Source organism: Haliotis cracherodii, unplaced genomic scaffold (genome assembly GCF_022045235.1).
Source record: "Haliotis cracherodii isolate W230 unplaced genomic scaffold, xgHalCrac1.p SCAF_2, whole genome shotgun sequence".
Classification (NCBI taxonomy): Eukaryota; Metazoa; Mollusca; class Gastropoda; order Lepetellida; family Haliotidae; genus Haliotis; species Haliotis cracherodii.
In genome coordinates, this window is record NW_027266275.1 from 35,171,006 (window position 1) to 35,196,782 (window position 25,777).

Here is a 25,777-nt window from a genome sequence, read left to right on the forward strand (position 1 = left end):
CACTCGGCTACCCGACCGCCCTCCTTGTTTATTGTCTTTAGTCCTTGTTTATTGTCATTAAGGGTATAGGCAGTCGCCCAGAAAGACCTTTTTTTTCTGCCAACAGTAAAGTGTTTATTATGTCATACAATATCATCATCGCTCGTCACGCCGAAGACCCGTGTTCGATTTCTCACATGGGCACAATGTGTGAAGTCCATTTCTGGTGTCCCCTGCCGTGATATTGCTGGAATATTGCTAAAAGCGGCATAAAACAATACTCACTCCTTCGGAACGCCATCTATGCTCCAATGCTTTTTACTACTCTTACGGAATCATGGACCACTATAAAGTATATGTGATGTAAACATCCGGTTTAGGTAAACTGTGTTAAGACATTTCATTGGTATTTCTTTTTGCTTCTGTCCAATCAGGGTCTACCTTACAAACCTCCGAGGATGATGCATGGCATCAACATTTGTTTCAAAATGGCGCGATGTCATATCATTTCTGATTAGTTAATCGTAGGATATGTATTATACATGATTTCTCGCAAAATTATGGTTTGAAGGAAGATAAATAGAAGAGTCTGTAATAATTGCAAAGCATGCTTTAGTTAATTCTATTTTATATTCACGTGATAGGACATGTTGTGGAATCGTGCACAGACTTGCGCATTTTTGCAAAGAAATCTTCGGGGCGACCCAGGCATGAAATATAGCATTTTATTTTGAACTGAAGTTTGCTGAGGAAACATGACATATGTACTTTGGATTTTACATGTTACTCTTCAAGATTTCTTCTAAAAGAAAATGATTGAGGGAGACCAAAATCAGGTAAGAACATGTTTGAATCGTGTGGGACATTAGATCAGCTGTTTTCCACACCTAAAACTCATGGATATTGACTAGGTAGCTGAGTATCATTTCGATGTTTTCTTCTGGCACTGTATTTCATAAATGTCAGTGATGTTGGTGATTGAAATTAATCCCATAGCATGCAAGCACTGATTGTAGTGTACTCCATGACCACGATAACTGTTATGATATGACTGCCTCCAGTTAGGGACAACACTTGTTGGCTAGTAGAGTCCATTACACACAGCAGGGTTTAATATGTACAGGAATCACCTATTGTGTGTTAATTTTCAGTGTAAAAACATGGGCTTGAAGACATCACCATACTGTCAAGAATTGAACGAGAATTTCAGCTCATTTTAAATCCATACTTGTCTAAAAGATATTAGGGTAAAAAGACAAACTTTGTCTCAAGATTACTGGTTATAGATAACCAGTGATATAAATTTAAGGTGATCTGAGGGCTCATGATGTTTTTGCTATTGGACTTCCCTAAATATTGAAGATTAAACATTTATGTTATGACAAGAGACCATTGACTTTAATGATAAAGGGTTCATGAATGATAACAATACTTTATCATGTCTACATCGTCCTTTGTTTATCATGTTTTTCACATTGATCATGAGATAATCATCCCTGTTGCCTTCTAACGCTCTACAAATATGACATTTGGCCACAGTGTACATGAAAATATGTTCAGCAAATTAAGATAAGGGGCTATTTAACAATACCATTAGATATCTTTTACTCTGATGGGATACCTCTTGGCAGCATCTGACAATGGACATTGGAGCTACATAGAAAAAAAGCTAAAGTCTAAGACTGTCATAATATAAAAATGTCGCTTCTAGAAATGAATTTTTCCTATATGGCTAGGCTATTTCTCAGGCCATTATCATTTGCAGAAGCCTCAGGTCTGCCATTAAATGTTATTATGGTACTGTTTTCATAGCTAAGATAGTGAGAATTTAATTTAGCATGAGTATATCCCTGTGACAACACGAAAGACACAAGGGAGGTCAGTGTGACAAAAATGTCATGAACAGTTGATTACGTCACTATTAATTTATGTGAAGTCATTCGACCTTGGTCTTTGATTTCACCAACATCGGAGGGTAACACGGAGGATTTTGTTTGATGGACATTGACATTGCTTTGATATGGAAACGATAGTGAGGTACTGGCACCTGCAAGGACGTTCAGAGTATCAGAATACCAGAATACAGCCTTAACGTTGCCATAGTGTTCATCATGGTGTTCAGTTTGCCATCCATCTGCAATCTGTTGAGTGCTTGCTCATCTAAGTTGCTGTTATTTTTCCTAAATATGCATGCGGGACATCATCGGAACAAATGTGATCAGCTGACTCCTGAGGCACTTGGTCAATCTCAAGAGTTGACAGCCATACAGATACAGTCAGATGCTGTTTGTTTACATTTGTATGCAGATTAGCTATGACATCATGTGGCAATTTGATTGATCAAGTTATGAAGTTAGTGTCCTGCAGTTTGCCTGATCCCTCTTATCTTGCTGGCCATTTTGTGATCATTCTATCCATTTTCTCTATAATCATGATAATCAATAATATATTATACACATTAACTTAGGCAATAGGGTTCCTATCCAAAAATAACATCAGATTCATCATACATGTCCTATCTCTCCAGACCCGTGAAGATCTGGGGTAGAATAGGTCTTCAGCAACCCATGCTTGCCGTTAAAGGCGACTATGCTTGTTGTAAAAGGCGACTAACGGGATCGGGTGGTCAGGCTCGCTGACTTGGTTGATGCATGTTTTCGATCCCAATTGCGTGGATCGATGTTCATGATGTAAATCACTGGATTGTCTGGTCCAGACTCGATTATTTACAGACCGCCGTCATATAGCTGGAATATTGCTGAGTGCGGCGTAAAACAACAAACAAACAAAAAAATCCTATCTCTCCAACCTGTTTGATAAATCAATCATGTCCCATCCCAGAATTTTCAAATATATAATACCATATTCGACGTAATAAGTGCCCCACTCTAATAAGCGCCCACAGCGCATGAACCGTCTGAACTATCAAAGTTGGGTAAAAAAAAGAAAATGATATACACTCAATAAGTAGAAAACCACGCTCTGCTACCGATTTTTGTTGCGCAGTGGAAAGCGATGTTCACATGTCTACCTTTTGTCTTTTTGACTCCACTTGAAATTACATGATTAATGGGGAACTAAACGTGATCCTCTTCCTATGAATATTGGGGCGGTCGGGTAGCCTAGTGGTTAAAGTATTCGCTCGTCACGCCGAACATGCCAAAGACCCGGATTCAATTCCTGACATGGGTACAATGTGTGATGCCCATTTGTGGTGTCCCCCCGCCGTCATATAGCTTGAATATTGCTGAGTGCGGCGTTAAACAACAAACAAACAAACCATCTTACATCTATTCTAAGCCATGAACTTCCAATAACATGAGGGATAGAATTTAACCTGATTGCCAAACCAATTTACCTGGTTAGAATAGGTTATTTTCCGGTGACTGGTATTGTTGGTAGTAAGAGGCAACTAATGTGGATGAGTTGGTCAGGCTTTGTGTCTTGGCTGATCATGTGTCATCGTAACATGATGGCCTGACAAGTGGACTGAAAAAAATATTGGAACAGAATGAGAAAATATTGTGTCAGTTCCATGGAGTTGATACCTGTGCACTTGGATATAATTATTTTTTCCTATCCAGTAACTATCATCATGGGTCTTCAGCAACCCATGCTTGCTGTAAAAGGTGACTATGCTTGTCGTAAAGGGCGACCAACGGGATCGGGTGGTCAGGCTCGCTGACTTGGTTGATGCATGTCATCGATCCCAATTGCGTGGATCGATTCTCATGATATTAATCACTGGATTGTCTAGTCCAGATTTGATTATTTACAGACTGCCGTCATATAGCTGGATTATTGCTGAGTGCGGCGTAAAACAACAAACCAACCAACCAACTATCATCATGATCATACCATGGCAGTTATCAGCATGATCAGTTGACAGGACATCACAATGGTGACTGTATTATCACAATCTCATTAAAGTCAAATCTTGCTGCCGCTAAACAAAGATCTGAGGACATCCCAATGCGGGTCACGTCAGAACAACCTATTTCGAACTTTGACCGACCACTGAAACAACTAACAAGAAGTCGACATCAGCCAATTAGGAAGCAGCTTTCTCAAGCGTTACGGCATTCGTTTCAACCTGGCGACTTTTATTACAGACTACCCTTGATAAATATGTTGACACTGACACAGTTCTCAATTAAAATTTTGAAAACTGAACAAACGAACATTCCGAAATGTCTTATATGTGGTTGAGATTGTATGGCAGTGCTTTCCACGTATTGTGCAACACTTCCTCTGTTCAAATGTTTATCCCACAGAAGCAATACAGAATCTGTCGTACGGGCCGTAACTTTCTTTCGGAATATCCCATGTTAACGTTTTCGAGGTTGCACGATTAGAAAACACATTCGAACTGTCACTTTCAAGATCTGGTAAGCGATGCCTTGATTGGTCAGATGAAAGGTCGCTCTGAAGCGACCCGTAATGGGATGTCCTCAGATCTTTGTTTAGCGACAGTGAGAACTAAGATCTTATTTTAATGAGATTGGCATTATCATGTCATACACCGGTAGACAGTAGTCAACAGAGGACATCTGTTCCATGTGTAGTTTATTCCTGACTTGTCATTTAACATGTCAGTAAAACGTCTCGTCTACTGATCATGCTGATATTGTAATTATCTCTAACTTCTGCATTTGAACATGGTAGTCATGTGTGATAACGATATATTTAAATATTTTAATAATTGTTTGACGCGATACACCTCTTTCTTGTGTTTCTTGAAGGTATGACAGTGTTCTTCCTTATGACAAACGATTGGCAATATTCCCAGATGGGTCCCACCCAGATCAGTGACGAATTTCTTAATAAAATACACCCAAAGGATGTATTCAAGTATATCCAGTTTGTTTACTTGTTTTCCTGTCCACACCATGCCACCACCCCCGAGTTTGAGTGGACCGGCCTGGTGGGTTGGCCTCAGGTATTGTGAGTCAGACATGTAGACATTACACCGAGGGGGAGTTTGAACTGTTGCCAGCTTTGTCCATACAGGCGTTCTATAATTAGGCAGGCCTCTTTGTGTGCCCCCTGTCACCAGTCAGGGCTTACTCACAGAGGGTAGATATTCCTCCACACTGGCTCATGACAACACACAAGCACCAACAGGATTCCTGTACTGGAATATACTGATTCCCAGCCATGACGGCACCTAACATGTACTTAATTAAGTATACGGTAAGCTTTTATGGTTTATCATGTTTGTTTAATGATGGCACAGATTTGAAAATGTTGGTAGTGTTTTGAAATGTTGGTAGTGTTTTAAAATGTTTGTAGTGTGTAAGAAGAGATTGCAATCTAACATGTTTACAGTGACCTGATCAGTGATTTCTTACTACAGGTGTTGTTTCGTTCATAATTAGGCCTAACAGTAATGGGGTACTTGTCTGTTGTCATAACCCTAATGTTATTAACAGTTAAAAAACATTGGATGTCCCTAGATTTAACATGTTTAAATAATATAACCACAAACAATTTACAACCCAGGAAACCCTCCAATTTTGAATATTGTTGTGTAATGTTTTAGATAGCAGAGACCATAGTGAGTGAGTATTGTTTTATGCCGCTTTTAGCAATATTACAACGGGGGACACCAGAAATGGGCTTCACACATTGTACCCATGTCAGGATTCGAACCCGGGTCTTCGGTGTGACGAGTGAATGCTTTAACCACATGGCTACCCAACCGCCCAGAGACCATAGCATTTACCGGTATATGGTATATGGTCTCTGTAGATAGATATTGTTTTGTTTTAGAATTCCCCTCCACTGCTGATGATGGGCGACCTGATCCGCTACTTCGAGAGTCAGAGGCTCTCATTGGACAGATATGATCACATGGGCTCCACTTCCACCAATTCCAGCGATGACTTTGTCTCCTGCATCAAGTTCAATGGCATCCCAATCTTGCCTCCGGTTGTAAGTAGATAGATATTCTGATTTCCTTTGAATCCAATTTTAACCATATTATGAGCTTGATCAGCATTTCTGTTCTCCAGTATTTACAGATTTTGACCATTGTTGACTACCAAAATATGTCTTGGGCTGTCAGCATGGTCAGTCCCTGTGTCTGCTAATACATATGATGTACTTTGTAAGCATTTTCTGACCCTACATTGTACATTCTTCAGCCCTAAGGTTGTACCGGCTATTCAAACACCAAAAATTGAAAAACTGAACACAGATTAATGTCATAAAAAAATAATTTTAGATAAGTGTTATCATAAAATATAACATTAAAGTTATGAGTTATATACTCCTGAAAACATCCGTCTCAGAGTTGGTCTTCAGCAACCCATGTTTGTCAAGTAATGGGGTTGGGTGGTCAGACACACGGACTTGGTTGATGCATGTCATCGAATCCCAATTGTGTAAATCGATGCTCATGCTGTCAATCACTGGATTGTCTGGTCCGGACTGCATTATTTTTAGACCACCGTCGTATAGCTGGAATATAGCTGAGTGCGGTGTTAAAGAACAAAGTAACATGTAGGGATCTCCACTATGGAAGCAAATATCCATCAGAAAGATGAAGTGTCGTCAATGGTTCATTTGATTTCACTGGTGACACTTTCTAATTGAACAATGTGTGACATTATTCGAGAATATGGTCACCAGCAAAAAGCAGACAACACTGTCAATGATGTTTTCTTTTAGATGACAGTACTCTATTCGATAAGAATGTAAGAAGTTAACATGGAACAGACCAGTAAAATGTGGTAATGTCTCACAGTCTGGTATTTGTTTTGTGTTGCCGGACCCTGTGATGATGGCCGACGGATATAAAACCCATCAGTGACACTGGTTATAGCTGTAGTTCAGCCATGTGTGGTTGTAATGCCTCGACAGTTTGCTGGATCATAACGCTAGGGGTGTCATTGATTGGAAATGTTCGTTTTGATATATCAACCCAGAAGTATCACACTATATTGGTATATCGATGAGTAAAAAGATCAATTATTCTGTATGTGTATTTATAATAATTACCTCTGTAGACCTGGGCCCACTTGCACAAAATGATCTTAGCGCTAAGATGATCTTAACTCCCGTACTTTAACATAGGCTTACAATAGTCTTAGCGCTAAGATCGTTTTGTGCATGTGGGCACTGCATGTTTAATGTTAATTATGAACTAGGATGATCCAAATATTTAATATGGAATTGCCTCATCACTGTCAACCATGGTAATCTTAATACAAATCTGTGTTAGTGAATTATTAATCTAGAATCAATATTCATCAATTTGTATTGATACAATATCGATGTAGAAAAATCACTGATACATCAAATATCGTGATATACGATGACATAATGCCCTCATTTAGCACAAGTAGACTTACTCCAAGTCTTGATACAGATGACAGTCAAACGGAAGGAGGAGATGATGACCTTGAAACGCCAAGCCAAGTTCACCGAGAAGAGAATCAAATCTCGTCAACGAAGTCGACTTATGGCCAGAGCACAGAATATTGTCAATGATACACAGGTAGGTAGACATTTGTTGACATTTCTTAACAAAATTGATATAAATAAGAAATATCCTGATGCGTGTGGGAATGTTGAAATTTTGAAATTGCACAAGCATTAGTGTGGCCTGTGTCACAACTGTAGAATTAAATGAATAATTATACATCTGAATATATTCTCAACACTGATAAAAGAACTTTTGCCTACAAGTAAGTAATAGTTGCCAAAGCTATCTAGAGTAAAATATGCTGAAATACAGCGAAACTCTATTAGACTGGACAGTGGTTTATCTAGCATTCCAAAGTGAGTTCCCTTGGCAGGCAAATTGGGAGAAAATATTCAAAGTTAGGATTTTTATTACAGTTCTTATTTTCCTAAATTAAGAGGTATTTTAATATTGAATTTTAAAAATGCATTCATAGCAATAATGTTACACTAAGCATTAGGGCCTCTTCCTGTTATCAATGAAATACTAGTCACCTCCTGAAAATGATCCAGAAAATAGTTGATGGGATAATTCCATTAGGAATACATCCAGTTTAACAGGGTTTTACTGTAATGAGTCTTGACACAACAGTAGGGCCGTTCTATGATTAAATAAGATAACTGTTTCCAGCCAACAGATACGAGTGACCTGGACACATTATCATCCAACTTTTCCCACTCGGTTGATGATCAGAGCATGGTGAGGGACCCTGGTTATCGTCCACACATACCCCCGGGGACACTGAGCTCTCACCCCAACACCTTGTGTAGCACTGGACAGGATCACACGCCACTGCAGACGCTCACCAACGCTGCAATGACCTTTGCCACCATGGATCCTCAGCACTACCCAGGGGATGATCCCGGCTTGATGACGTTAGACTCTTTGTCATCAGACTTGGCTTCTTTGGAGGATTTTTCCTTGCCTACAGATTTCAGTGGAATCCCCCTGACCTCCGTAAAACAGCAACAGATATCACAGACTTTAGCTAGGCTTTCGAAAGCTCTGAATATGAAAGAGAGTCAGAGTTTAAATTCGACAAGCAGTAGTGAATTGAGCGAGGTTGGACAAGCGGCCTTGAAACTTTCCCTCGGTTCTCCTCAGCCCTCTGTGGCCAGGTTCTACAACCCAGCCAACTACAGCCAGAACAATTCGGAGACTTCCAGTGTGTTCCATGATAGCCAGGACACAATTGTGGAGGTGTCACAAGATGCTAATTCCACATCTGGATTTGTCAGCAATGTCAACTCGGATGTTCAGACTGATTGTAGTGGACACTCTCCCAATGACTCCGCCAGCACCGCCAACACCAGTCACAGTTCGGCCAATTGCTCTGTCAGTACGGTTGATAGTCAAAAAAGTAACAAAAGTAGTCCCAAGTCATTGAAGAACACTGTACATTTTGCCAACTTTGTTACTGAAATAACGAGACAGTCCGTGGAAGATAATATAACTCTGAGGAAGCTAGAGGAGACACCAACTAACAGTCCAAGAGGTCCGAGTCCCGAGAAACAGAGAACCACAGAACCATCAGCAACAACTGAGGCCAGAGAATCTGATGTCCACCCAATGTCTGAAGCATTACATATAAGGCAGAATGGAAGTATGTTGAGTCGGGTTGAGTTCAGTCCTGATGGGGAATCTACTCCATCTCCACTAGGAGATCCAAGTGTTCCTTTCCAAGGGTATTCACAGGATGGGGAAGTATCATCTTCCGACAAGGAGAATGAACAGAGGCCGGTGTCAAGGAGAGGCACCCACCACAGTGGGTCAGTTGCTTCAACGGAGTCTTATACATCTGTTCGGTCGAGTGACAGGGTAGAGTCAAGCCAAGGATCTGTCAGGTCCAGTGGCAGAGTCGATTCAAGCCAAGCATCAGTTAGCTCCCACAGCATCCAGCCTAGCGTCACTGATTCCTACTTCTCATATCAGTCAGATAATAACCTCAGTGATAGTCAAGCATCCAGTATTAAGCAGAGTGTTTCAGAGTCACAAGCTTCTGTCAAGTCCAACTTTACCAGCGGGACATCTGAATCCGAGAGTAGCACCCTCAGGAATGACAACATGACTGTGTCAAAAGATGGCAGCTGTTTTTCTGGTCCTTTACCTATTAATTCAGCTAGTTCAGATATAGGGCATTTCATTAGAAACATTATTGGGAGTGATGCTCCACGAGTTGATGTTAGTCACGGAGAACAGGAACATTCATCTTTTAACCAGAAATCAGAACCAAATGAAGTGGAGAACAAAGTATTCAAGAAAGGACATGTTCGGAAGGGTTCCTATACTCTGAGCGAGCCTTCTCCAGTATTGCTGCGCTCGCATGGACTCACTGTACAAGCTAGGAAAACCCCTCCAAACCAGGTAATGAATGTGCCTCCCGATGCAGAGGAGAGTGCAAGCAAACCATTACAGAGGCAGCTGGACTATGAAGAAGTTGAAGAGGAGATCAAACCAATCAATATTCCAATGCCACCAGGTCCAGAAGCTGATGCTAAAGTCGACCACATCAATAGATACCTGTCCCATGTTCAAAGACAAAATTTGACACAAGGACTTTATCCAGCAACTTCCGCAGGTGAACCTCAAATAGGTCGCGATGGGATGTTGAATGACAAGGTACTGGACAGTGTGAGTATTGTCCAGTCCCTCATAGAAAGCATGGAGTCCATGCCGGATGCTGACCCTGAGAGCATCCTGAAGCTCCACTCAAGCAGGATGGAGATGTTCCGGCAACAGATGATATCGCAGCAGCGGCAGGAGCTGGAGGAGTTGTTTGTGCAGCAGCGTCGGGAGCAGCTGCTGCTGCAGGAGGAGGTGGAGGCACACCAACAACGGCTGCGGGAACAGCAGGACTTCCTGGCTGAGAATGCTCCTGAAAATATAAAGAAGGGGAAGATGCTGAGCCAGAGCAGTGAGGACTTGGATCAGACTGAGGTTAAGGTGCAGAATGTTTCTCATCACAGATCACATCCGTCACTGAGTCATAATGACAGCATGAATTCACTCAACAGGAGTACGACTAAACAAGCTCTGTTTACCAAGAGAGAAGCATCAAGTCCCAAAGTGTACAGACCTGTCCTTCGATCACCGATGAAGTTGGCGCCTTTTCCACGCAGAGTCGGGCCTGTGGTTGTCCCGGATGAGGTGGGTGTCTCATTTTGGCATCTTTCTCTCTCAGAACTAATAATCAAGTTCATTAACTGATTTTGGTGTATATTTAAAAGGGACATGAAGACAAGGTTTCATATAAAATGTGTATTGTTTTAGAACCTTTTTTGTGCATTTTATTATTTAAATATTCTACTTCATCTTTGAATTTCCTTATTGAAGTTGCATAGGGCCACACTTTTCACTTTGTATGGTTCACTGGCTTTCGGACGAGTAAAGATAAAGTTTTTGTGTGGCTCAGTATGTGGCTCAGTATGTGGCTTAGGATTATGTATTTCCAGTATGTTAACAATCATTCCCTTAGAATATCTTGAATGTAACATTGTTGTGTTTAGGCTTTCGCTCCACACATGAAGCCCAAGTTTGACCGAATCTGTGCTGTTGCAAAGGGTTTTCTGACTCGTCGACTCTTGCAGTCCGAGAAGGTGCAGGAACTTCTAGTCACTATCAAGGTAAGTTCAGGTGCAGGTGCAGGTGCAGGTGCAGGTGCAGGTTGTCTTATACAGATGCAGTTCATCAATGTTCATCAATGTTCATCAATGTTCATCAATGTTCATCAATGTTCATCAATGTTTATTTGTATAGAGAATTCCAGACTGGTAAGCAAATGAGATATTTTTAGAAATTAGACTTCATTCTAACTTGCTATAATACCTGATCACTTTTGTTGAAATACCTGATTATACATCATGTACATGTCAAACTGAAAGTTCAAACTTCCAAAATTAGTTGATTAAACTTGCCAAAATAGCTGATCCAGCCTGTTAAATATCTTGCCAAGAATGCAAAAACCACACTAGTGCATGATAATATCATTGTCATGTCGTGATATCAATTCAAGTTTAGTCGTTTAGTCCTGTCACAGTTTTAGTTGAATTGCCATACTATATATATAAGAAGACCACAAGGATACCATTTAATAGCAGTTACCAGTTAGAATAGGTCCCCAGCACTCTGTTGCTCGTTGTAAGTAGGTCCCCAGCACTCTATTGCTTCTCGTAAGTAGGTCCCCAGCATTCTATTGCTCGTCGTAAGTAGGTCCCCAGCATTCTATTGCTTGCCATAAGTAGGTCCCCAGCACTCTATTGCTTGCCATAAGTAGGTCCCCAGCATTCTATTGCTCGTCGTAAGTAGGTCCCCAGCATTCTATTGCTCGTTGAAGTAGGTCCCCAGCATTCTATTGCTTGCCATAAGTAGGTCCCCAACACTCTATTGCTTGTCATAAGTAGGTCCCCAGCATTCTATTGCTCGTCGTAAGTAGGTCCCCAGCATTCTATTGCTTGCCATAAGTAGGTCCCCAGCACTCTATTGCTTGCCATAAGTAGGTCCCCAGCACTCTTGCTCGTTGTAAGTAGGTCCCCAGCATTCTATTGCTCGTCATAAGTAGGTCCCCAGCATTCTATTGCTCGTTGAAGTAGGTCCCCAGCATTCTATTGCTTGCCATAAGTAGGTCCCCAACACTCTATTGCTTGCCATAAGTAGGTCCCCAGCGTTCTATTGCTCGTCGTAAGTAGGTCCCCAGCACTCTATTGCTTGCCATAAGTAGGTCCCCAGCACTCTATTGCTGGCCATAAGTAGGTCCCCAGCACTCTTGCTCGTTGTAAGTAGGTCCCCAGCATTCTATTGCTCGTCGTAAGTAGGTCCCCAGCATTCTATTGCTTGCCACAAGTAGGTCCCCAGCACTCTATTGCTTGCCATAAGTAGGTCCCCAGCATTCTATTGCTTGCCATAAGTAGGTCCCCAGCACATTTTATTGCTTGCCATAAGTAGGTCCCCAGCATTCTATTGCTCTTCGTAAGTAGGTCCACAGCATTCTATTGCTTGCCATAAGTAGGTCCCCAGCATTCTATTGCTTGCCATAAGTAGGTCCCCAGCACTCTATTGCTTGCCATAAGTAGGTCCCCAGCATTTTATTGCTCATCGTAAGTAGGTCCCCAGCACTCTATTGCTTGCCATAAGTAGGTCCCCAGCATTCTATTGCTCGTCGTAAGTAGGTCCCCAGCACTCTATTGCTTGCCATAAGTAGGTCCCCAGCACTCTGTTGCTTGTTGTAAGTAGGCCCCCAGCATTCTATTGCTTCTCACAAGACTTGGTTCCATATTTCAGGATACAAGAGACTTCGCCTTTTCATTTTCATCTGAGACACCGATCAAAAGAGGCAACTTCTCCAACCAGGACCGAGACTTATTGGAGAGAATCATCGCACAGGTATTACCCGGAATAACTACTTAGCGTAGGGGGAATGTATGGCCTAGTTATTTAAGGCGCTGCAGTATGCTGCGCAGCGTTGGGTTCCTCTATGACACAAGAAACCTTTGATTGGGGGTTTCAAATCTGTGGTTTGCCCAGATTATCAGCCTTCGAAATTCATGCTAGTCCACTAGCCTGAGACAACTTGATTGTGCTGAGGACAAGGGATAATGCAATGATAGTCCTCATTGACTAGTAGCATTTTAGTGCTATCATGTGGAACCAGTTCTCAATGCTTCAGTTTTGCTACAAATAGGAACTGAATGAAACTGACAGAATATGTAAACACAAGCATGTTTGTCTTGTTCTAACAGGACGAGCTACAAACTGTGAAGACTAGTGAAATAAGGCTTACACTAGTCCTCTTGTCAAACTCCCAATACTTTTAAGGCTGGATTATGTTTCTAGGTATGTCGGCACCATGCCTGTCCTTGTTGGTTTCACCAAAGAGGTTGATGTCTAAGACAAGCATCATTTTGGGCGTTCCGCCCACATCAAGCAGACATGCCTTGATGTAACTGAAATACTGTTGAAGGCAGCTCACTCACTCACTCACTCACTCACCAGTCATATAACTGGATTATTGCTGAGTGCGGCGTTAAACAACAAACAAACAAACAAACAATCTTAGTTGTGATAGTCATTCATCCATATGTTAGCATTATCAGCACTATGCTGTCTAAAGTAGTGTCAAGACCCTCGAATTATTGTTAATGTTAGACTGAAAGGGTGTTTGCTGTGTTCCCTTGACCGTATCCAGAGAAGCAGAGGCCTCACTCACTCACTCACTCACTCACTCACTCACTCACTCACTCACTTATGCAGGGTCTTTTTATCATAATTTGTGTTATCTTTTAAGATATTCAACGTTTGTCTTTTGTGCAACTTAATCATTGTTACGGCTTGAATAGATTTTTCTTTGATGTTCCAGCTGCAGGCAGCTCTACTGGACATACATGAAATATTTTTCGAGATCCCAATGGCAGAGAGAATGTCTTTGATTGCCCACACCAGGGAATTACGAGATGAAAAGAGAACCAAGGTTAGTGCAGTGATGTTTTGTTGTTTAGGGAATGGGCAGATAATCCAGTGGTTAAACTTGGCATGGTAAAGCAATAAAAAAGATATGATGTATTGGGTTTGATTCCCTACAGGGGTACAATGTGTGAAGCCAGTTCTTCTTGTTGCCTAACTTGAATTTGCTGAAATGTTGCTAACAGTGACGTAAAAACTTACTAATTCACTGATAAACGTGTTGAATAGTGTCTTCTTTATCCGTGCAGTAGTCCCATATGCCTCATATTGTAAGACCCTGTGGGGATGCCGCCTTAGAATTGTTCCCCAGGGCTCCGTTCCACAAAGTGATCTTAGCGCTAAGATGATCGTAACTCCAATACTTTAACATAGGCTTACGACAATCATAGCACTAAGATTGCTTTGTGGAACCGGCCCCAGGTCATAAAAGGCGATTTAATGGGTTCGGTGGTCAGGTTCGGTGACTCGGTTGATTGCGTGTCATCGTTCCCAGATGGCATGAATCGTTGCTAACAATGTTGATCATTGGATTGTCTGGTCCAGACACAATATTTGCAGTCCGTCAGAATATGGCTGGAATATTGCTGAGTGCAGCTACACACAAACAGTGTTGTAAGAGCAGACAAGATAAGGGGCCAGTGGTTGAAAACCTCATTGCTGTCTCCTTTTGTATTTTTTCATGTACATTTTCTATGCATAATTATACATTAATATAATTATTCTTCCCTGTAGTGGGGCGGTCGGGTAGCCTAGTGGTTAAAGCGTTCGCACGTCACGCCGAAGACCCAGGTTCGATTCCCGACATGGGTACACTGTGTGAAGCCCATTTCTGGTGTCCCCAGCCGTAATATTGCTGGAATTTTGCTAAAAGCGGCGTAAAACCATACTCACTCACTCACTTCCCTGTAGTGCTTTAAGAAGCCATTCCCATTTGATTTAAGTGCAATGTAAATGTTCATTATTGTTATCTCGCTGTAGGCAAGTGGGGGAAGTGTCCGGGCCTCCCAACGCAGGATCAGTACTGCTACACTCAAGGCTATGGAGAGGAAGAGGAAAGCCCAGTATCCTTTAATGACAAACACATCACTTCGGTAATCCAGGATCCCATTGACTTAGTTTCACAGGTATTGGCCAGTGGGGTCTTTCTAATTCTTTTATCAATAGTGGGGAAGTGGACTGTTTCCGTGAGTGACCGTGTCTGTGTCATCTAAACATTCTCGAGCGAAGATATCCGTCGTGTCAACCAGTAAGCAATGGTAACATTTACTAAACTGTCTTATGCTAGTAGTATTGTTAACTTCTTTACAAGTCTGTTCCCAACACAGACATTGATGGCAATAGCCAGTGCTGATCTCCTACAGGTGCAGAAGGATCAATTTCAACACAAAGGGATTGTTGATTGTTGTCACACGGGACCATAGTTTAATAATTTATAAAGAATAAGCAACAAATAGAGCATTTTCTTTGTACAATAATATGATGTGATGCCATTATATGTGGTATTTGGTAGTGGGGCAGGCAACGATGAAAATTTAAAAACTAATTCATTAAAGCCTAATAGGACCTTGTACAAGACACAGGACAACCTGACATTTCATAGTCCATGCGTATGATAGGAGGGTCACGTAGGAAGACACTTGCCTTCAGTTAACCAATCAGTGTCACATCTGTTTGTAGTGTTCATTTGTAGTTAAATAGTGAGTGTCAAGGAGAAATACACACCCGGTGCTTCATTTGCTGACACTAACACAATCATTCACCTGCTGAAGGAGCAAGAAGTAGCTCTGAAACGTCGGGACCAAGAATAAAAGAAGCTGCTTTCCATAAAAAGTGTCATGGATTCATGTTCTTCTTAATGCCTATCAAAGACTATCAGCTGATCTGACTTGGTGATCAAGACTCGATTATTTACAGACCACCATCATATACCGGTAGCTGGAATATTGCTGAGTGCAGAGTTAAACAACAAACAAAACAACGGGATTGGGTGGTTGATTCATGTCATCGTATCCCAGTTGCGTAGATCGAAGCTTTTGTCAATCACTGGATTGTCTGTTCCAGCCTCGATTATTTACAGACCGTTGTCACATAGCTGGATTATTGCTGAGTGCAGCGTTAAACAACAAACAAGAAAACAAACGAATCGATCTTACTTGTGATAGTCATTCATCCAGCTTTATTCTGTCTAAAGTAGTGTCAAGACCCTCGAATTATTGTTAATGTTAGACTGAAAGGGTGTTTGCTGTGTTCCCTTGACCGTATCCAGAGAAGCAGAGGTGTCTGTGTTTGGTGCTGTCCCTGCCCGCCCGCGAACAGCGCCACCTACAACTAGCAGTCCGCGAGCTCATGCAACTGATCTGAGGTGAGGGGAGCTGTGATACACTTTACTTTTGTTAAATTAAAGTGGAAACACCATTGCTCCAACATACTCTTGTTATTTTGGGTGCCAGCTGACAGTATTATAAATCTTAAGAAATACTTCAGATGCTGTACGTATTTGATTAAACGGTGAATTTTGTTTTTGAATTCCTTAATATTTTTCTTTGTTACAGTGTTTTTTCCTTTGTTTCAGTCTGTTTTCCTTTGTTTCAGTCTGTTTTCCTTTGTGTAAACACTTTCCACATGACTCTTGGGCGGAAACGGTCCGTTGTACCTAATGCTTGATGTAATTGGGAAACAAAATGGGGATCTATTGGCCCCAATGGCTGCTGTGTTTGGATAGAATTAAATTATCTTGAAGGACAAGCTCTCCACTTTGGTCAGGTTAATAGTGCCTCAAGCGTCATGTTTTGTTATTAATGCTATAAACCATTGGATTGGATAATTGCCTAGCATATTCACTCTCTTATGTTTGATCACAAGATGTAGATAATTGTGGCACTGCCCGCAGTGGATGGTAAGCTACTTCCTTGTTTTCACACAGTGGTCCTCTAAGACGCCACTACCACTTTCTCTTCTCCAGAGCTTTAAGGCCACTGCAGGGACAAATCTCACCCATCAGGTCAGAGGGAAACTCACCAAGGTAACCAGAGTTATTCCCCTTTGTTTGATGTTAACTTATCCCCCTGTACTATTAGGATTTGTTTGTAAGGATAACACACTTGGCAACAGAATTGTCACAATTGGTCTGTTTAACAATGGACAAACTGCATTTGGTGAGAGGGCTAGTGCTGAATATTTCACTGTCTATTTTGGAGGCACTTGCGGCCCAATTGTCTAAAGCACTGCAATTTGCTGTGCAGAATTGCTTCCATTAGGGGTGGCAACACCTATGAATATAATCAAAGCGGTAAATGTCACACTTTTAGTTTTCCTCTCACATTAAGATGACATGCTATGATGTAACTGTAATACTGTTCAAAGAGATGTGTATTTATCTCATTCTTAGAGATGTAATCTGTGTGAAAAGTGCCTTATTCTCACAAGCTCACCACTCCAAAGGAGGACAACTCCATGTAGGGAAGATTGCTGAGGTTGAATTCATTCTTAGCACCCAAGGCTATTAGTAACTTGGACTTAAATGAGGCCCAGTGTCTGTATGTCAACGTTTCTCATATCAACAATTGGTTTGTCTGGTGTAGACTTATCATATATACTATAGTTGCTGTGATATAGCTATTATCTTGCTGATTGCTGACTCCTGGTAGAAAAGAACTTATATTGAGTGCAAAATCTTTACAGAAATGAAAAAGAACGACCAAAGACAGCGCCAGAGAAATCAGATAAGACAAGAAGACAGTCTGTATCCAAATCCACAGTGGCTTCAACCAGCACAGGTAAGAAATCTGTGTTCCTGTAAGTCCTGTTCACAAATACAAACCAGGGCTTCATAATCTCAAAGCATGTGTTTGGTTACCTTGGAGACGGGAATTGAACATCCATGTGTTTCTTCATGCCAGTCATTTCATCATGACAGTACAGATAGTGAATAACAGCATAAGTGTCTGAGGTGATTTGATCAATATTGGGTCATGCGCCCACAGTTTGTCAAACATCTGTTTATTATACAGCGTGGCATGGTCCAAATCAGTATCCCCATGACAGTTTGAGGGAGTCTTGTCCACTCATCTGGCAGCGTCTGGCTCAGTTAGGCCAACGTAGTGGGCTTCCTTGGATATTACAGTACACACGTCTGGATCATGTCCCAGATGTGATCTATGGGGAAAGATCAAGACTTACAGTTGGTGATGTTTTGCTGCTGGAGGTGGTCATTGAAGACCTCGATCAGTTTTATTAAGCGGCGACTAAAGGGATCTGGTGGTCAGGCTCACTTACTTGGTTGATGCATGTCATCGTATCCCAATTGCATAAACCGATGCTTTTGATGTCAATGACTGGATTGTCTGGTCCAGACTCGATTATTTATAGACCGCTGTCGTATAGGTGGAATATTGCTGAGTGCGGCGTTAAACAACAAACATGATAAAATTGAATTTTGCTGACTACTGTGTTGACATCTTTCACTCACTTGCAGAAACATGATCCTTTGAAAATGTCTTGAAATAACAGCATGTTACCTGAATTGCAGGCAAGCCAACCAAACCTCAACCTGCAGCTAAGGTGAATGTGGCGACCAAGACCAAGAAGAAGCCAGACAAGGCATGGAGATAACAGGCACATGTATTGCCAAATCTACTTCTCAATCACCCCACAGCATTGAGCGGCATTCGTCCTCTCACCAGTCTTGTCACTTAGGAATAAGAACTGGGCCCTGTTCCACAAAGCGATCTTAGCGCTAAGATGATCGTAGCTCCCATACCTTAACATAGGCTTACAACATTCTTAGCGCTAAGATCGCTTTGTGGAACAGGAGTCTGATGTGCATTTACCTAGTCCTTGTGGGATACTTGGGTATCGCTTGGAGTGTTGGGTAGCCTCGGTGTTAGAGCATTTGCTAGTCACACTAAAGGCATGGGTTTGATTGCACATGTGGCTGCAATGTGTGAAACCCATTTCTGGGGTCCCCATTGTGATCCAATCTCATTAAAATCAGATCTTAGTTCTCGCTACCGCTAAACAAAGATCTGAGGACATCCCATTACGGGTCACGTCAGACCGACCTTTCGCAAACTTTGACTGACCAATGGAATGACTGACAAGAAGTCAACATTAGCCAATCAGAAAGCAGCTTTCTCGTGCTTTACGGCACTAATTTCAAATTGGCAACTACGCTTCGAAAACATATTTTGACAAATACTTGATTAAAAAGTTGAAACCTGAACAAAAGAACATTCTGGAATGGCTAATAGATGGTCTAGATTGTATGGATTCAGTCGTTTAGCCTGTAACTATCGTCCGGAATACCCTGTGTTAAGGTTTTGGACGTGGCATGAAATGAAATCACATTCCGACTGTCACTTTCATGATCTATTAAGCGACGCTCTGATTGGTCGGATGAAAGGTCGTTCTGACGTGACCCCTATTGGGATGTCCTCAGATCTTTGTTTTGCGGTAGCGAGAACTAAGATCTGATTTTAATGAGATTGCATTGTGATATTACTGAAGGTGGCGTAAAACCCCACTCCCTCACTTTGATGTCACTTAAAATTGCGTGAGCAATCACAGTCAGGTTAGGACTACAATTGGTTTTCAATAAGGATTATTTGGGCGGCCAGTTGAGTTTGTTAGTGCATAAAATTGTGCTACCTTGAGGGTGGAAAATTCAGGATTTCTTATCTTATATGGTGCAGCTTGTAACTCGAACATTAAGAGTTTCCAGGAAGATATGATGGAGGTTAAACTGAGTATCAGAGATTAAATATAATCATCTCTTGTGCATGTTGTGGGTACATGTTAGTGGGCTACCCTTCCTCAGCTTCTTTGTATCATATACGATGCAGTCTTGCGACCAGTTTGAGAAACATACAGTGCGTGTTTGTTTGTACCCAGTTACAGCATGTGTCAGTTGATATCTTCGACATTTATCAAAATTAGATCAAAGATATGTCACTATTTCCATGAGATCCATGGAATGTATGAAAACAAGAATGGATGGTGCTTACCTTGTCCAGGTGTATGAGTACCTCGGTAGGGGGAAGAATAACCAGAATAGTGCATTTAGGATCTTCTTGGATGTGCAGGGAGAAGAAGGCCAAATTAATTTGTCTTGTTTTACAGATTTTAATGAGTTCATTAATGACAAGAAGTCAGGCTATTTTGAATTTTCTCAAAAAGCAAAGATCTTAAATTAAAGGTAAAACAAAGATGTTGCTTAATTTTTTAGTTAAAAATAAGATTCATATTTAAAGTCAAACTACGACATAAGTACTAAATGGCAGTGTCTTGAGCGACACAGAAATGTGCCTCAAGTACGCACAAATGTATAGAATGGATGCCGAAACATATTCGCACACTATTATTCATTAAACCAAATTCTTGAAAAGAAATACAAAACTCAAGTGATTAAAGTATTTATTAAATCTTACAGTACGGTACACTACACCATTTCATTAATTTATATAACCCTTATATTTCCTGAAGGGACCCTTGAAAAGAGTAATTGGGGGTCCTCCGTACCCCTAGTTGTGTAGGTCAAGGTGAAACCTTGAAAAGGGTTTTCAAATAAGCTTCTGTTACAGCAATACTTTTGGTTCTGTTTTAGTTATATCTTGAATAAAAGAATAATGATTTGGCAATATTGGTACTATTGTACTCTAGTGGTGTTGGCCTCTATGCAAACACAAGGTGCTACTATGGAGATGAGACCAGCTAGACTTAGACGGATCAGCTCTGCATTTACCAGTCTACAATCACTGGGTGAAGTGGGGTGCTTGTACAACTTTCTTCATCCAGCGCACAGAACGGGATCTACATGTCTCACAAAGCTCATTGTACAAAGAGTGATGTTGATAAATTTATGAATAGAAACAGGGAACTGATTCTGATAGCTTTGAATGCCATTGGATACGTTTTTTTGCATTTTCAGTGAAAACTCATGTTATTCATGCTACTCAAAAGAAGTTAAAGAACACCTGATTCTTTCATATTACTATAGCTAACTTGTCACATTCTTTACTTTTTTTGAGTAGTATATTGTTTTATGTTCATATTGCATGATTTCATGATTCATTCCAAAATTAAACTATGCAGTTGAACAAATTTGGTGAGTTTGGTCAACGTTTGTAAATGTTCCATGTTTGTGTATATTGAAGGCTTGTGCAACTTTTTCTGTTCTTGTATATTTGTGAATGTAGGAGAGAAACCTGTATTTATTGTATTGTAAAATGTGCTTTGTTTTGTTTTCATGAAGCTGCAGGGACCAAAGGAGTTGAACTGCAATCTAGCCGCCAGTGTTGCACCAAGGTCATGGCTCAAGGTTACAAGCTCCACTGCGCCTGGGTTCCCTTCAAAATTGGGGCACCAGTAAATTTTGTGGTCCTCCACAAATAATGATACAAGTGATTATGAAGAAATTTTAGTGACGTTCTTGATGGATTGAAATCACTTTCTATTTCTTGACTAAACAGGCAATATTTCTTAACATGATGATAAAAACCTTGATCTACCCCCCTGAAACATCTTGAACGAAGACTGCATTGCCTTGATTTGCTTGTTATTATTAAAGTTGTAACCGACTTCCTGAACTCTGGAAGTTTAAAAACGTTTGAACAAACCGTCTTGACTATGTAGGCCAAAGCGAGGTTCATTTGCAGAAAATATATAGTATAAGGTATGTATAAGGAAATCAAACAAATTTGGGGAACCATTATTGGGGGGCCAAAATTGGGATGTGTTGATATACAAAAATTGTTGCAGTAACAAAATGCAAAGCTTCACTGTCAAACAGATCGGAAAAACTGAGAGAGCTTCTATAGTACGAATGTGCTGTCATTCTCCCGTGATCTACGTACCAACAACGTACATTACAGACGGCGATATACAGGTTGGATTTCTAGCTTGTCATCTGCCCGAATGGTTGCCAGATGGAAGCATTTCAACATTTGTCCAACTGGTCATTGGGGAAATAATTGCGTGACACACAGTCCTTTAGCCGAGGTGCAACACTGACAGCTATATTAATCTAGTGTTTGTTGATGTGAACCATGCAAAGACTGGTGGCTTCTATGGTCCCTGCGACTCACAAAGTCTACTGCCTCTACCAGATATTGCATGGGCTTGAGAAGTCTTCATAGGGATCTCTTCAAGGATTGGGAATGAAGGCTGATATATGTTTGTTGTGTTGTTAACAGTAAGAAGGCCCTTCAAAACCTTTTGTTTTCCCTATCTGCTTTGTTGATGTTATTTGGAGCAAGAAAACACTCAAAAGCCTGTGATACTGAACTATTTGCTGAGAGGGGCTGACATAGCCACTCCAATAAAATGATGATGAAAGATGAGTAGCTGTTGTCATTCTGTGAACTATTAAGTTTTGTTTGTTTGTTTGTTTGGTTAACACTGTATTTAGCAATATTCCACCTGTATGTCCAACCAAGTCGCTGAGTCACCCGTTGGTTGGTGAAGACAAATTCTAGCCCGGATCTTCACGGGTATTGTAAAGTAGAACAAGCTATATTATGTGAAAACAACAGTGTAAACTGGGGTAAATCAGTTATATCTACAGGTAATTTCTATTATGTTCTAAACATGGTACAGTTGTACTGTTGTCTAAACTTCCTGGGACCAGAGAAATAGTTTGATTTGTCCAGGATTTGAGACACAACTCCACGCAGCAAGTAAGGACTTATTACCTGACTGAACTGAGTCCATGTGTACCTGCGCCCTCTCGCGACTCCACGCAGCAAGTAAGGACATCTCCTGTAGCAGACCAAGCTGCTGTGTGTGATGGATTTGGATGCAGAATAACAAACATCTGACAGGTCTTCAGCAAATGTTTGCAGTCATCACTATTTCCCTGCTTGAAGATGATGCTATTAACAAGTTACAGAATCAACTTTAAATGAGTCAAATAATACTCTTAATTTAGTTTGAACACAATAAATTGTGTTTGAGATAACCACGGATTTGACACATCCAGGTTGAAATAGTGATAACTATTGTAAGGCTTTACCATGATCAGACTGACTTATTTCCATTCTACCATGACCATTCAAACGAAACTCTTTGATATAAGCGGAAGTGTTGAGTGAATGTCCAATATTTTGTGTGCGTTGTTGATCTGAATTTTGAAAATGCCTTAAACATGTTAAAACAGAATATGAAATTTTTCATCATATTACTTGCAAGACAACTTAAAATAACACCACTCATTGTGACACAAAAAAAAATGATGTCAGTCAGCTGTAAAGAGATGCCAAATTGCAAGACATCTGTTTTTCCTGATATGTGGTGACACATGGTCCCATGCACGGCACACAGATCGCAAAGTTTCTGGGGCTTCAGCCCTGCCCCACCCTGAAGAACCTGTAGGACAAGTGGTGTTTGTTCGAAATGTGCCTCAGTTCACCCATCAGTGAATGGGTCCCCGGAAGGATGAAATGGTAATGTGGCTGTTAACCTTTTAATGCCTCTCTGACCAGGATAATAACTTTAAGCATACACCTTGTATTAGGAGTTTAGCGCTTTAAGCATACACCTTGTATTAGGAGTTTAAAGCTTTAAGCATACACCTTGTATTAGGAGTTTAACGCTTTAAGCATACACCTTGTATTAGGAGTTTAATGCTTTAAGCATACACCTTGTATTAGGAGTTTAACGCTTTAAGCATACACCTTGTATTAGGAGTTTAGCGCTTTAAGCATACACCTTGTATTAGGAGTTTAGCGCAATGTAAGTACACACATTGTTATTAATCTGATTGATTAGGTGGTGTCTTTCATGTTTCTGCTTTAAATGTACTGCAGCACATAATTAAATTGCAGACATAAGCTGTTTCAATCAGAGGCGGTTATTGTAATTTGAAACCTCTGACAAATCTTAATTGATTTTTTTCCAAATTCATGTTTGAATGATAAGTAATAAAATCAAGGTTTAAATACTGAACTCTTATAAACTGTATGTAAGGGTGTTGCAGAGTATAGATGGATAGAAAGAGTGAGTTAATAACAATCACATAGACTAGTGATAGAACTTTAATAACTTAATTCATATTCAGGCTACAAAAATACAACATATACAAAATAACACCATTACACAACATATACACATTGTTTACAAAAATAAAACATGTTTGTGCTTAAAGGGATGCAGAAGCAGGAAAGGCTGATCAGCAGCAGGGTCTGTAGCTCACCTTCCTCAAACTGAAGTATTAATTTGTTGATTTAGTTGTTTAACACTGCACACAGCAACATTCCAGCTATATGACGGCAGTCTGTAAATAATCGAGTCTGGACCAGACAATCTAGTGATTGGCATCATAAGAAATGATCTGCGCAATTGGGATACGATGACATGCATCAACAAGTCAGCGAGTCTGACCACCTGATCCAGTTAGTTGCCTCTTATGGCATGCATGGATTGCGGAAAACCTATTCTAACCGGGATATTCACAGGTTTTAATTTGCTGAGGGAAGTATATTTATGAAACCACTGCTTGCATATGGTTTAATTTTGTTGATAAAATTTTTACCTGTTGGTATATGAAATAAATATAAAGAAAGACCCTTCAGTTTTTATATTTATGTTATATTCATGTATACAATTTGAGATTTTCTTCTGAAAACATAGCTTCAAAACTATAACAACATCCACGTTACTCATTTTAGCATTACCCTCTTAAAAGACTAAATATTCAGCTGTGAGAATCTAGGGATGAATCAAGGTCACAAGCTGTAGCGAAGTCAAGGACAATGGGGTCCCGGTGAAACAATTTAAACCTAATAGACCTATTGGCATGTTTCTCTAACATTTTGAGAGTGCTTCCATGGTCTAGTTAATTGAGAATCTGCCCATAGAGTAGAAGATCCTGGGTTCGATCCCCGGACATATCATACCAAAAGACGTATAAAAAAATGGTACTTGCTACCCTGCCTGGCGGCATTAAGAGGCAAAGCAAGGACTAGTTTGCACAGAATCAGTATACTGTGTCTGAGTAGGGTATTTCTTTTAAATGGTGGCATGGTAGCTCATTTGGCTAGCACTATAAAACTGGCATTAGTCTTGACTAGTACAAGCAGCCACACACACACACACACACGTACATGCATGCACGTCGCTATTTAAGTGCAACAATCTTGAACACAACATTAAACCCCATTTCACCACACCCTTACCATTCCAAACCTAGATGCAAAATAAAGTACAAGAAGCAATTGTTCTGGGGCCCGTTCCAAAATGTGACCTTAGCACTATGACTGTCATAAGTCAATGTTAAAGTATTGGAGTTAAGATCGCCTTAGCACCATTAACGCTTGTGGAACAGCACCAAGATTTGTACTCGTGCAGCTATTCTGATAGTGTGACCCTTGACCTTAATAATGATCAGTTTCTTGGACTAACAAACTTTACCGGTCTTTCTTCAGCAAACCAAATTTGGCAAACTCCATCAATTTCTGTTTGAGTTATCAATTGTAAACCACAGCAGTTAACATGACAGTACGCAAATGTATAAGCTCTGCCAGTTTACAACAAGGCAGGCTGAACAATCACCCACCTGCCCTTTCCTTATTGTAATCCATGCAATCAAATTCACCAAATTCATTCTCTAAATCCTAACTAAAACTACCCCCTCAAAAATATTCAGACCACAAATAATGAAAATGATAATCTAACACTGGATGTGTTTTATTTTATAGCATTTTCCTATTCTTTATAAAGGTAAGTACATGTACATTTAGCCAAACAGGCGATATCTCCTATCCTAAGAATATATATGTTATACACTAAGGGCACCGACTCATATTGCATAGCATAGTATCAGCAGTTAGTTGGGAAATATTGGGATTATTAAATACAAACCATAAATATCTATAAGAACGA

General features: G+C 40.5%; 1 protein-coding gene across 3 annotated transcripts; it reads left to right on the top strand.

Annotated features, from left to right (window-relative positions):
• Positions 1–516: 516 nt before the first annotated feature.
• On the top strand, positions 517–18,911 carry LOC139469043 (centriolar coiled-coil protein of 110 kDa-like). Of its 3 annotated transcripts, none has more exons than XM_071251172.1 (12): positions 517–815; positions 5,752–5,913; positions 7,352–7,480; positions 8,078–10,594; positions 10,954–11,070; positions 12,725–12,826; positions 13,800–13,910; positions 14,882–14,964; positions 16,170–16,265; positions 16,827–16,925; positions 17,585–17,679; positions 18,432–18,911. In XM_071251172.1, exons 1-12 carry the CDS (start codon positions 792–794, stop codon positions 18,512–18,514), a joined length of 3,618 nt encoding a protein of 1,205 aa, XP_071107273.1. In that variant the 5' UTR covers positions 517–791; the 3' UTR covers positions 18,515–18,911. The 3 variants fall into 3 exon arrangements, with proteins under 3 accessions (XP_071107273.1, XP_071107272.1, XP_071107274.1); XM_071251171.1 differs by lacking the exon at positions 517–815 and adding an exon at positions 5,098–5,172; XM_071251173.1 differs by lacking the exon at positions 517–815 and adding an exon at positions 5,098–5,172 and having other exon boundaries at positions 16,866–16,925.
• The last annotated feature ends 6,866 nt before the right edge of the window (positions 18,912–25,777 follow it).